We start from the raw sequence: 13,098 nt of genomic DNA, 5'->3' as shown, positions 1-13,098 counted from the left end.
GTAGGATCAGCAGGGGCCACCGCAAACCTCATATTACAGGATCCATTTCGAATCCTAATTTCGACGAAATGGATGACTGCCAGTTGACGGGGATTTGCGATGGATTATGGATTAGTCGACCCTTCCCTTCAAAGCGAAAGTCTGAATGAGGATGAAGAAGAACGAGCGTGTCCTGGGGAAATATAGTCATATAGACTATAGAGCAAAATTTAGTCATTGTTAGATATTAGTAATATTATAGTGATTGACGCGCACTAAATTCTTCTGCAGTTTCTCTGAATACGCGAGAAGTTCTACATGCTAATATAATCCAATACACCAACAATTACGCAACTGTATGTACTCGTGCAGACGATTAAGTGATAATTATTTCAATCGTATAATTACTTCAATCGTATAATTATTTCAATTGAGTGTTAAATATAGCCTCTGAGCTCAGGATATTGCGAAGGATTCACGAAGGATTCACGAAGGAAGTGAAGCATAATTTAATATAATTCTTAGTATAAGATACATATATCATAATTATGAGAATATCTCTGAGAAGCATCCTCTCTTTGTTAAATTGATTAATATGAAAACTTAAGAAGTCATTTATCTTAAAGAATAAAGTGCAATAATGATAAGAAACTAAAATCTTCGATATTTGGTAAAATATCAACAACATTCTATATAAATAATATTGCTTATTTAATAGATAATCTTTGAAGGTGATATCTTTTGATATCTTTTAATATCGTCTAAATCAAAATATAGAATTATCGGGAATGTACGATTCTATTTATTGTAAGTCCAATTTAATATCTAGAGAGATTTAAATGGATAATACACTTTTTTATATTATTTTACGATTACATTATATGTTAAAATTAAAACCACTCAATCAACAAATCGGAAATCGTCACCAATGTAAAAGTTAAAAATTCATGTGAAAAAGTTTCAAAATCATTTGCTTTTAATGTGGGATATTAATACAAGTCTTGGTTTCTTCTTCTTTGCACTTTCATCGAAAGAGAGAGAGAGAGAGAGAGAGAGAGAGAGAGAGAGAGAGAGAGAGAAGAAAGAAAGAAAGAAAGAAAGAGAAAGAGAGAGAAGAAAGAAAGAAAACCAGGAAGGATGTGCCAGGTGGCTACGAATGCCGCAATGTTCCCGCGGATTGGATCGAGCAGCATCTCGGAAAACGAGATGAGGCGAATGAGACTCTGATGTTCGAAAGCTCCGCCTGGTTTTCGGGGCGTCCCAAATCTCTGCGTCTCTCCAACGAATATATCTTCTGTTTGTCTCATTCTCTTCGTATTTGCGTTGCTCCACCCGGTCCAGCCTTCAGCTTCTGTGCTCTAAGAACATTGACTAACAATTAGTTACACACCATAGACGCGATCTGTTGCGAAGGCCCTGTATCAATAGATTCGTGATAGTGAATAAAAAAAGGAATAATCGATCATAGGTATCGAACAAGTTGCATATTAATAGTGCTGCAATTAATTTAGAAGCATATGACAACGACGAGAATATCAACAAATTAATATTCTAAGTGTAACTAATTAAAAACAAATTAAAAAAGAAAATAATTCTTATAGTACTCTTCATAATGCGCAAAGTGATAGTTTTCTACTTTGGTTTTTAAATTTTTATCTTTATCATAATATAGCTGAGTTATATTAATAATCATATTACAAGCTTCATTATTACAGACTTTGCTATTTGCGATTCTTGGTATAAAAATTTCTGTGTTACTATAAGTATTATTGTTGTTACATATGACAGTGTTAAAAAAAATAGAACAAAGTTTTATGCTTTTAAAAGTTGAATTGTACGTGTGCAAAGTGCAGACTTAAACAATAATCAAAATTATATATATATATTATTACTAATTGTGAGATTATGTTCTTAAATAACTGCTAAAAATAACTATTTCTTAAAAGTAATTTTTTAATTCTAAATTGATATTTAAATTGATGTTCTAAATATTTCTTTTCTTTTAATCTAGTAACACAAAATACATTTCACTTCACAATTTATAAAGTTTCCTTATTCAGATTTTGCGAAATAAAACATGCAAAATGAAAAAGAAAATGATAGACTAACTTTCAGCGTTTATCTAAAGTAATAAACAGAATTGAGCTACATAAAAATTTATGTAATTTTTTACTGTAAAAATAATATGGCACAAAAAAGTAAAGCTTCACATTCGATATAATTATATTATCTTTGCTTATAATTATTTATTATTTTTGCAATCATTATTAATCGATTAATTATTCTTGCATTGTAAAACACATAGCTTTGCTACAATTTGATTCGTCTGATTTTAAATTTTATATGAAAGAAAAAAATAAAAACTTCAGTACTTTCTATTCAATGGATAATTATCTTATATTTTTTGGCTGAAATGTGTAAGGAAAGAGAGAGTCAATAAATTCTATTTTTTAAAGAAATAAAATAGAAGTTTCTAATATGATAAAGAAAAAAATTGGAATCATTTTTTCATTAATTCATAAAAAATCTTTTTATTGCGATAATAATTACGTGTCTCACAATCTACCAAAATATAATTATCTAATAATTAATTAATAGTAACTGTTATTATACAGTAGGATGCCTCGAAAACGGCGCGCTTCGACATCGTCGTTGGAGGAATATCCTTCTGAGGAAAAATACATGAAAGACGACATGGATAGTCGCGCTCCGCGAAACGCTGCCAATGCCCGAGAACGTGCGAGAATGCGAATTTTAAGCAAGGCATTTTGTAGACTAAAGACAACATTGCCATGGATACCTGCCGATAGTAAATTGAGTAAATTAGATACGTTGCGTTTAGCCGCAACATACATTGCTCATCTAAGAGCAGTACTTCGAGATGATGGTGAAACTCATACTGAAACCACGAAATCCTTGTCGCTGGCTTTGGTGAGTGTCCATTTCTATCTTCATTAAAATTATAATTAAAATTTGAGCAAGTTTTCCTCCTTTTTTATTTTAGGAAAATGTTAAACTTTAATTAACAGTTAAACTTTAATTAACTTTAAGTAATGTTAATAACAACAATTGTATACATATTAAAAAATGTATAGTACAGTAAACAAGCAAAATTGTTCATTAATTAACAATTAACTCATTAATCAGAGAATTGTTAGAAAAAATAGATTAACGAAAAGAGACTCTAAAAAGTCTAAGTATCAAGTATCTTTTAAGATCTTTTTCATGAAGAATTTAATTGTTATTTTTTTAATTTCATTCAAATTGCATTCCACAAAATGTGGGATTGTATAAAATTGTTGATTTATCTAATTTTAACGGGAATCTAAAGTGCGAGTTATTTCCAAACTATTTCTCGTTCTTACGATCAGACTTTCGACTTGATAACGATTCCGTAAAATAACACAGAGACCAGGTGGATCCACTCGGAGTCGCGAGCGCCGTCTTCGCAGTCATCTACTCTGTTTATGTCTGTCCAGGTGGATCGAATCACTCCAAAACCTTCCACCCATCCTTTACTACCATTAATTCTAAGTTAGTTTCGTTGTTTAAAGAAGCATACCGTTTTCCACCGCGAAAGTTGGTCTCTTGTTGCCCTCCTTTCGCGAAGATCAAAGAACATTATTTTATCTGTAAAATTATTAAAAATGTTATTTTGCTATGTAAATTTAAATTATATTTTTATATAGATTCACAAATAAATTTGAGTTGAAAAAAAGTGTGATCTCGTGATAATACATAAATAAATATCTACTTTACAATACACTATCGATATATCGACATTTATAATTAATTAGTATTTTACAATTTTAATAATACTCAAAAAAGTCAACAATGCGTATCGCGATCTACTTCGTAATCAAGGCATTTAAATTCGAGTCAATATAGTAAGAATGATTTTAATTACAGTCATGGCCATTCGCTATTCAAAGCAACAACACGCTTATGAACAACAGTTGCAACGTGTCCTCCTCGACGTCTTCGAGTTGTAATCAGTATCGAGGACAGCAAGTAACTCATGATATCCAAAACTTCCATCATTCAGGTTATCAGGGCGTATCCACATGCCATAATCAGGAGCAACAGCTCTCTTATTACTAACAAAAAAATTCTGACAATCCAATCAGAACTTAACTACAGCGAGCGATATCTACGAAGAGCGATTACCAGCTGGATTACACGACGGTGCTATTCGTGTATTCACGCCTTATTTATTCCATAGTGCCTTACTCTAGTATTTATTGATTTAATCTTAATGTATAATTACGGCATCTCTACTTGTGTGATAAGGAAATAATATATGTTTATGTCTCGACCGTACGTATTTTTTTGCATATCAAAGAAACCTCTATTCTGCATATTTTTAAAAGTCTGAATCAAAATAATAAAAATGACAATTACGGGTAAAATAGGCACAATTATTTTTTGTTTAAGGTATTGATTTCTATAAGTTGTATTTTTCATATATACGATTCTATAAGATTTAATAAAATCATTTTTGTTTTATTTTATAAAGAAAAGATTTTATAAAAATTGAGAATTCAGTATAATTTCGATTTATTTTAGTACAATAAATCTCCCGCGAAGGAATATTATATATTATATATTGTCCATATAACATGTTAAAACTAGTGCAATAAAAAAATCTCTTACAGAAATCCAATTTAATATCATCCAAAATAAGTGATTAATATCATTATCTTCCAGTATTAAATTTCTGCAAGGGTTTCTAAGATTCTCAAAAAACTTTTTTTTGTATTATTTAATATAATATTTTCTATGAAGAGGTATTATACATTACACGAAGAGACTGTTTCCTTGTTTCATACACTCAATTACTGCAATATCATATAATATTGTAATCATGATACCAAAGAGCATGTTAACTAGTCCAATAAAAATGTTTCTAAGATTTTCAAAAAAAATTTCTCTTTGTATTATTTAGTGCAACATTTATTAATTTAGATTGTTAACAATGTACAGAGCGTAGCAAAATTGTATCGGCAAAAGCTTTATTGTTGAAATTTATTCGGTGATTTCGAAAGCAGAAAACTTTCATTTATAAAAAACGCATTTTAGTTTAAAGATACAATACTTTAAAGAGCTTTTTGAAACTGTGAATCGACGGTTCGTTTTACAGATACAGTAAATTAAAGGCGATAGTTGAGCACCTGTTGATAGACAATCATAAACTATTAATGGCTACATTCAGAAAAAGCAGCTTTGTAACTGTTGTATAAGATTCTTTATTATGAATGATTTATATTTTTAGATCTAGTGAGAAACCAAAAAAGATCAATCATATTAAAGAATTTTACAGTTGCAAAGTTGCTTTTTCCGCTGAACGCAGACAGTAATTTATTGCTTGTAACATGACGATTGATAAAAGTAACGTATAAAAAAAAATATATTTTTATATATCTCTAAAATATATATATTATATATAGATATAATTTTGTCATATTTTATATACTGTATTATCAGCAGAAAATTATTTTCATGCAATATATTTAAATATAATTAAAATTAGTTATAAAAATAAAAGATTCGCCACCAAGAATACTTCGACTGAAAATATTTTTATAATTTCATTTTAATTATATTTTATGTCGTCCGTGACAGTTTTGTGATTTTATAAAAAAAGACCGATGTCTCTTGTTGGAGAAACGCTGAGTAGCATCCGGAAACAGCGGAGAGGAAATCCGCGGTAAGGTAAGAAGGATAAAGAAGTTCAAGTAAAATAAACAAAGCAAAGGGCCTTTTGTGTAAACCTAATACTAAAATAATATATCCCACACGGCGACAAATCGACCGACACTAAACGTATCGCTTGACATATTTCTACAACAATATACATGGACTTCGGAAATTTATAAACGAAAGATGGTTTCTTGACTATTTTCTGACTATCTTTACAAATTTCCATCACACTATTTTCAGCTGACATATGTCCGAGACATACAGATATCGCTGCTGCTTGTAAAAATTGCTAATAAAAGCAATCGAGAACTATCAACTCCAAATAAATTAAATTGTTACAATGAAATTGTTTATCATCGAAAATTTAAATTGAAAAAAAAAAAGCTTTAAAAATATATGGTATTCGAGAGGAATAAAAACGGTTTAATCAATATAGAGAAAAAAATTAATTTCGTTATGATAGAAACGATATTTTGTCTTGATAATACAAATAAATTGTTTTATGAATTTATATAATTTTTTAGATGAATAAATAGATGAATTTCGATTTATTTCTTTCAATTTACAAATTTAAAAAATTAAGGCTTTAAGAATGCATAGTATTCATTATGAGAAATACAAATTATTTAACCAATGTAGCTCAAAAAATAAATTTCATTAAGATATATAAGAGAGATATTCTGTTCTAATAATATAAATAATATAAATAATTTACATTTTTGTAGGGATTTTTTTTTCTCGATAAATCAACTCTAATCATCATTTTACATATTAAAAAAGTTGAAGATTTTGAATATACATAAAATAACATAGATCGAAAAATAAATCTCGTTAAAATACGAATCTTAGTTTGACATGATGATTTGTTTAGATTTCTTTAAGAATTAATTTCGTTTTTTTTAAAACAAAAACAGATTTCGGAGCGATCTTTTTGCAAAAAGTCGATCTTTTGCAAATCGATTCGGAAATTGCATATCCCTAAATAGCCCTAGACACGAAGGTAGAAAATCTATCGCTAAAGAGGTCAGAATAAATAGAATATCGCGAAAGTCATCTGATAACGAACCTTATTTGTCAAAAAGATATCGGAGTAAATGTCTCGAAAGGTGAGAGTCGATGAGCCGATAGGCGGTTCGAGAACGCGATCAAGCAAGCGTCAGGATTTCAAAGCGTCGAGACGAGATTTCCAGGAAAGCGAAGTCGTTTCGCGCCTTTTGCAACTGCGCACGTGTGACGCTGATCTCACCGCGAGGCGTCGCGCGGCAGTTTTCGCGACGCACACCAACGCACACATCCGGTATGCGACTTATCGTAGATCGTAGATTGGATTAGTACGGAGTACAAGTACGGAGCAGAGCAGAGCGGAGCGGAGTGGGAGATCCAGTCCAGTTTGTCCAGTGCCAGACTGTCCGTGTCCGGCCCTGATTCAAGACGTCAATCGATCCGCATTGTGTCGTTTCGTACATGGTATACGTCGTGTGATTTCATGATGTAGCACCAGGCGAGTGATTCCCGGAGAGTAGGCAGACAGATCGTCACAACTGACTCGGTAATCCGTAACATCTAATCGAAGTCTAATCAAACATTGTGTTGTGCGACGATCGTTTTCTTCTGCAAAAGAGAAAGAGAGAGAGTGAGTGAGAGAGAGAGAGAGAGAAAGAGAAAGAAAGAGTTCTTTGCCTTCGTCGGCCATTCCAGACAATCTTAGAATTTCCCGTTGATCCCGTATTCCCGACGTCGTCGCGCGCGTGTACGCGGAGTCAAGCAGAGTCATCAGGGTATACACGCTCCGGGACCCGCCAACCCACCATCCGGGACGGAGTGCGTGGAGCCCTCGCGGGGCCAGGTATCGAAACGCGAATCAGCGGCGCAGCGTCAAGATGGCGTGTGCCACGATCACAGCTGTTGTTTACCCACAAACCCGTGTGGAGCAGGCCACTGGCTTAACTGGCTATTACTGCTGCAGCTGCGGCTGCTGCTGAGAGAGGACAAGCGCGGCCTGGACTCCCCGTCGTCGGGACTGGTCGGGGACAATGGAAGATTGTCGACGAATGAACAGGTCGGAATAACTCGTTGCGCGAGCGACGTGACGGCGACGTGACGAGAACGTGACAGCGACGACGTTGACAACAACGACGACGGCGGCGGTGGTGGTGGCGGCGGTGGAGGCGGCGACGGCGGAGTTGGTGGCAGTGCTGGTGGCAGCGGCGACGGCGGTTGTAGTGGTGGTGGTAATAGTAGTTGTATTGTTGTTGGTGGTGGTGGTGGTGGTGGTGGCGACGGTGGTGGTGGTGCGTCGTGAAAAGAACGGGACGCGCGAAAACGGACTCGATGGAAAAGGGTAGCGGTACCCACGGCGGCAGAAGTCACCAGATCAACGCGTGAAACTTAACCTAATTTTATCCGCCATCGCACAGCACAAGGACGGCCACGAGGACGACGACGACGACAGTGAGGCGGAGCGATCTTAAGAGGGTGGCCTCGATACCAAGGGGAAAAAGCGACAAAGTTAGTTTCGCGCCTTTGGTTATTTTCCTAGTAGAGCACGGCTCTTCTCCTCTTTTCTCCTGTCTTTTCGTCCTGAGACCTCGTTACGTAAAAAGCGCGAACGAGAAGAGCACAATCGGCCGCAAGATCAACGTCGTCGTGTTAATCTCTGCTTTTCTTTTATATTCCGAGCTGATTTTAGAATTTTATTCGTCACCCATATGTGCATGCTTCCGTTCGTTAGATTTTGAATGGATTTGAGGTTAGGTTTGCTAGCTTGCATGACTGTAACGGTCTGATTGATGAAAATTGCCGTGAAAATTCTTTAAATTAATGACTTGACAGACATGTGTTTAATCTTTGTCGAAAGAGTTAACTTTTCACTGTTTATTTTCTTTTGTTTCTCTTTGTTCCGATGAGAGTATTATGAGTCATTTCTTTTATCTCCTTCATGTGAAATAGAAATTTAAAAGGAGCATAGAAGTCACACATAGAATCTTTTTCGTACAAAATCTTATATTTAAAAAGAAGTCTTATATTTACGTTAACAATGTTGAGTTCTATGCTCCTTTTATTTATTGTTTTTATTTTTATGTAATTGTCCTTGGGATTATACTATCGATTGTATCACAAAATATTTGATGATGATAATAGAACATTTTGATTTAGTATAATTTAATTCTGCAACTTCTTTTCATGACTTTTATAGACATATAGATAATAATTTATTTTCTATTTATTTTTTCACATATTTTATTTATTAAACACATTGTCAGAGATTGTTGTCATGATAATTGTTTCACAGGTATCACTATGAATGCCAGGACGCAGCTGTTCGAATTGAGCATGGAAGGACGTCAGGTGGATGAGGCAGTGGCAAGTATATTCCACAGCGTGCTATTTCATCGGAGTCTTGGCAAATTTAAGTACAAACAGGAAGGCAGCTACTCAGTGGGCACTGTAGGATATCAGGACGTGGACTGCGACTTTATTGATTTCACTTACGTCTGCTGTTCGTCGGTGCACCTCGATCAGACGCTGAAGCGTGAGATATCGGGTTTCTCGGAGGCGCTGCGCTCCACCGACAGTCCAGGTTCCGGTCAGATATCCCTAGAATTCTTCCAGAGGAAAAAGAGTCGCTGGCCATTTCAACCGGAATGTATACCATGGGAAGTGTGGACTGTGCGCCTTGAACTTATCAAATTGGCCACCGAGCACGAACGGCAGATATGTCGGGAAAAAGTGGGCGATCTGCTGACCGATAAGATCCTTTACATCACCGAGGTCATGAATCGGCACGATTACATTCCAAAAGTGCCAAGTCAGGCCGAGCTGGATCTGATCTTCGATACCTCGTACCCGGACATACAACCGTATCTCTTCAAATTGTCTTTCACGACGTCTAGTCCATCGACCACCACGATGGGCAACACCATGAAGAAATTGATTAGAGAGACACTATCCATTTAGTCGTTATAACGTATAGTGTAAACTCTTCACGTTAGTTGCATTCGTTTAGCTTGTCAGAGTCATCAAAATGCAAAATCTTATACTTTCCTTTTTTCATCTATGATGCACAAATTTCTGCATTGCACCGAGCGATCTTTCGTATTCACAATGACTCTAACCTGCCACCTGTTACTATGAGTTCCAAGAAAAACTAAATTTGCATTATAAAGAAAGCAGAATAGAATTTCGAGTCTTCGACCACTTATTCCCGGCGGAAATTACCAAAGGTACTCGGCGGAGTACTTTGCCTATGTGGTAGATTTCGCTGGATTTTGTAAGCTCCGTAATAGTAGTATCTCTTATAACGAAAATAATATTTCGTATACATTGCAGGGATCCGCTGCTCTGTGTCTCTAATGTCTCTATATAGTACAAATGAAACACAATACTGTGACACTTGCTTCTTTTGTACTTTACTATGAACGTCCATCGCATAATTTTAGCAGGATCACATTTAGTCACGTTTTATACAATAATATTTTAACCTCCTAACTCTCATCACTTAAATCTCCACAGATGACGTGCTGTGGCAGACATGTTCCTCTTCTCGCTTCTCATCCTTTTCAAATGCTGTGTATATCGTAGAATAGATTCAAATGTAATTTTCTTTAGTAGACAAAGAATTTTCATACGTCACATAGAGAAGATAATTTGATTTAGAGAATAAGAATACAGAGATTTCGAGTCTATAGAAGAGCAGGATGTCTTCAGATTCTTTAATGTCTAGTAGAGTCTTTGAGAATATTAAATCTTAAAAGTACTCGTAACTTGCTCCTTGATAAACTCCTCCGACTACACGACGGCTGTATTTGGCGCTACTGTACACTCTGTTTTTCAGTCACTGACATTGAAAGTATGTATAGCTATCCTAAACTCTCTGACGGTCACAGAACGCTTGGAATATTCCGCAAATGTATAATGCGTAGCATATACACGTGTGTTTATAAAGCTGTTATTATTTTCATCATGAATTTAACGCTGAATATCCGATCGTGTCCAATATTGTATTTAGTATTAGGAAATTGCGTAACGACGGGTCAGAATTAGCGTTAAATGTGCGGAAGAGCAGAGTGTTTATTGTAATTATGTGTATGCATGGAAGCGATTGTTATTTATTTTCACGAGTGATGATACGTAACGCCAGAGGCGTTATATGTATGCAGATTAGCAAATACAATTATTTACATATTGCTCTTTTTTTTTTTAAGTTGTAATAATCAAAGTTGTAAAATAAGTTGATGTATTATTAAGCCAACGCGACGCCGTAATAACGAAGCGCACCGGGTGATACGAAAGAACCGTACGAAAAATCGCCGTCACGATTACATTTTCCCAGACGTTTCGTGCCTTCGTATCGAATTTTTTATAGGAAAATTAATATGCTAGGGACTAACATATTATATACCAGATGATAGTGTTACTATTATTTATTGAGCTCGAAGTATCTCCTCTCATCTCGTAAAAAAGTGGAATAGTCTCTCTCTCGCGCGCGCAGAAAACAAATCTGTGATCCTTCTCGGATTCGAGACGGTTTTGTTCTATTCCTCATAAGCGACAAATGTGTGCCGTTAACGTCGTGTCGTTTTAGGATTTTCAAGCAAGACGGAAGGCGCAACGGCGGATGTTCGGAATGACATGCGGTCGGCGGTGACCCGCGCACGATTATACTTATTATATTATACAATGTAAATAGCGTCTGAAGAATATTGCCGTAAATCAAATCGTGTCGTGCCGAGGGGTCCCCGCATGTTCCGAGATCCGCTCTTTGGCCTTACCTATGACCAATCAACAAAGATATCACGACGCATTAGTAGTGCACATACTTTACGAATTAACCGTAGACGAGAAGCGTAATGTTAATTTAAGGATTAATCATGTATCGTCCCTATTGCTTTTCTTTTTCTGCCAACGTTCTCCAAGTAATTTAATATGCAATTGCGATTTTAGCTGAATGTTCTGCGGCTCAAGCGTACGTCGATTGGATGTATCCTATTATTAGGAGTGTCTTTTTTTTCTCTTGTATCGATTAAAGAAAGGAAAAAAGAAAAGAAACCACGGTGGTCGTCGACAGTCCGTCGCTCTCTCTTCGATTCCGTGTAGAAAATCGACCGCAATCTCTTTCCCTCGCACTAACTGGCTTTTACTTTTTACAATTATATGATGTACGATATATTGTAAAGGGTAAAAAGGAGTCGTGTGGAGCCGCGATACAATATTATAACAAAAAAAGGTACGCATACGTGCACACACACACACACACACACACACACACACACACACACACACACATATGTGTGTGTGTGTGTGTGTGTGTGTGTGTGTGTGTATATATATATATATATATATATATATTTACATATGATATATAGAAAGAAAGAGAGAGAAAGGAGAAGCGAAAGAGCGAGCGAATGGCCATGTGTGCATGTGTAACTAGATTTCTGCGAGTTTGTCAAATTGTCATACGCTGTTATAAATAAATGAAATTATAAATATATAAATAATATATATATATATATAAATATATATATATAAATAGCAAAATAGATAAAACCGAGACCTGTATATTGTAAGCTACGCGACAAATGTGACAAAACGTGTAGTGTATAGTGAAGAAGATGAAATATCTGCAAGTTTTAATTTATCATGATGAATACGCTGACGATAAATGATTAATTATTAATAAATTACTGTATTTTATAATCATACTATTTTTTTGTGAAAACATCCGTGTCTCCCGTTTATCCACGTAACCTTTGATTCATCTCTATCACACATCATAAATATATGATGTAATTTGTAGCATAAATTCATATATGCAGTACTCTGAAAATATCAAAAAATGCTTCGTGGTTTTGTAAATTGTAAATAATTGTAAATAATTGTAAATAATCTTTTTTGTCGTATATTGATCAAAAAGATCTCTTTACAGAAATTTAATATTGAAAAGTAGTGATTAATGATTTATTTTGAGTATTAGAAATATTATTCTTCAGCGTATTTAATACTCAAAATAAGTAATTTTCAATATTAAATTGGATTTCTGTAAGGAATAGTAGACATTATGTCACTATTATTATTATTATATTATGAATTACGGAAAAAGTAGCAACAAGAATATATTACATGTTGATACATTTCGTATTTATTATATTTACGAAGAGAAAAATGCCAATAAGAGCCAACACCGAGTGATAGCGTATAAATTATTTATTAAGAAAGTGAAAGATAACTATCCTTTTTAAATTTATTAGATTTATTCATAAAAGCCAATAATTTGCTTCTTATTATTATTATATTTACTTTTATTATATTATTTTTCTTAAATATTTAAATTACGCTCGTACAACTATATCTCAGTTTATTGACATTTTACTTCCAATATTTATTTACTAATCTTAAAAATTATCTATTATCTCTTTACGA

General features: G+C 34.5%; 3 protein-coding genes and 1 long non-coding RNA gene across 4 annotated transcripts in view; 2 read left to right on the top strand and 2 right to left on the bottom strand.

The window, feature by feature from the left end:
• Nucleotides 1-13,098, bottom strand: part of p130CAS (Serine_rich_CAS and FAT-like_CAS_C domain-containing protein p130CAS) — a 241,731-nt gene that overhangs the window by 92,835 nt on the left and 135,798 nt on the right. The gene's annotated exons all lie outside the window — the stretch shown is intronic.
• On the top strand, nt 1,351-4,904 carry HLH54F (basic helix-loop-helix domain-containing transcription factor HLH54F). The gene is made up of 3 exons (XM_011052001.2): nt 1,351-1,447; nt 2,595-2,910; nt 3,889-4,904. Exons 2-3 carry the CDS (start codon nt 2,599-2,601, stop codon nt 4,078-4,080), a joined length of 504 nt encoding a protein of 167 aa, XP_011050303.1. The 5' UTR covers nt 1,351-1,447; nt 2,595-2,598; the 3' UTR covers nt 4,081-4,904.
• Nucleotides 4,975-7,499, bottom strand: LOC147910619 (uncharacterized). The gene is made up of 2 exons (XR_015544064.1): nt 7,360-7,499; nt 4,975-7,290 (listed from the first exon to the last, which is right to left on the bottom strand). It is a non-coding gene; the product is annotated as an uncharacterized LOC147910619 (long non-coding RNA).
• Nucleotides 7,683-12,375, top strand: Atg101 (autophagy-related protein 101). The gene is made up of 2 exons (XM_011052003.2): nt 7,683-8,187; nt 8,972-12,375. Exon 2 carries the CDS (start codon nt 8,980-8,982, stop codon nt 9,634-9,636), a length of 657 nt encoding a protein of 218 aa, XP_011050305.1. The 5' UTR covers nt 7,683-8,187; nt 8,972-8,979; the 3' UTR covers nt 9,637-12,375.

This window comes from Acromyrmex echinatior, chromosome 2 (genome assembly GCF_024713525.1).
Source record: "Acromyrmex echinatior isolate Ae372 chromosome 2, ASM2471352v2, whole genome shotgun sequence".
Classification (NCBI taxonomy): Eukaryota; Metazoa; Arthropoda; class Insecta; order Hymenoptera; family Formicidae; genus Acromyrmex; species Acromyrmex echinatior.
Note: the sequence above shows the minus strand (reverse complement) of the source record. Positions and strands in the feature narration are given on the sequence as shown.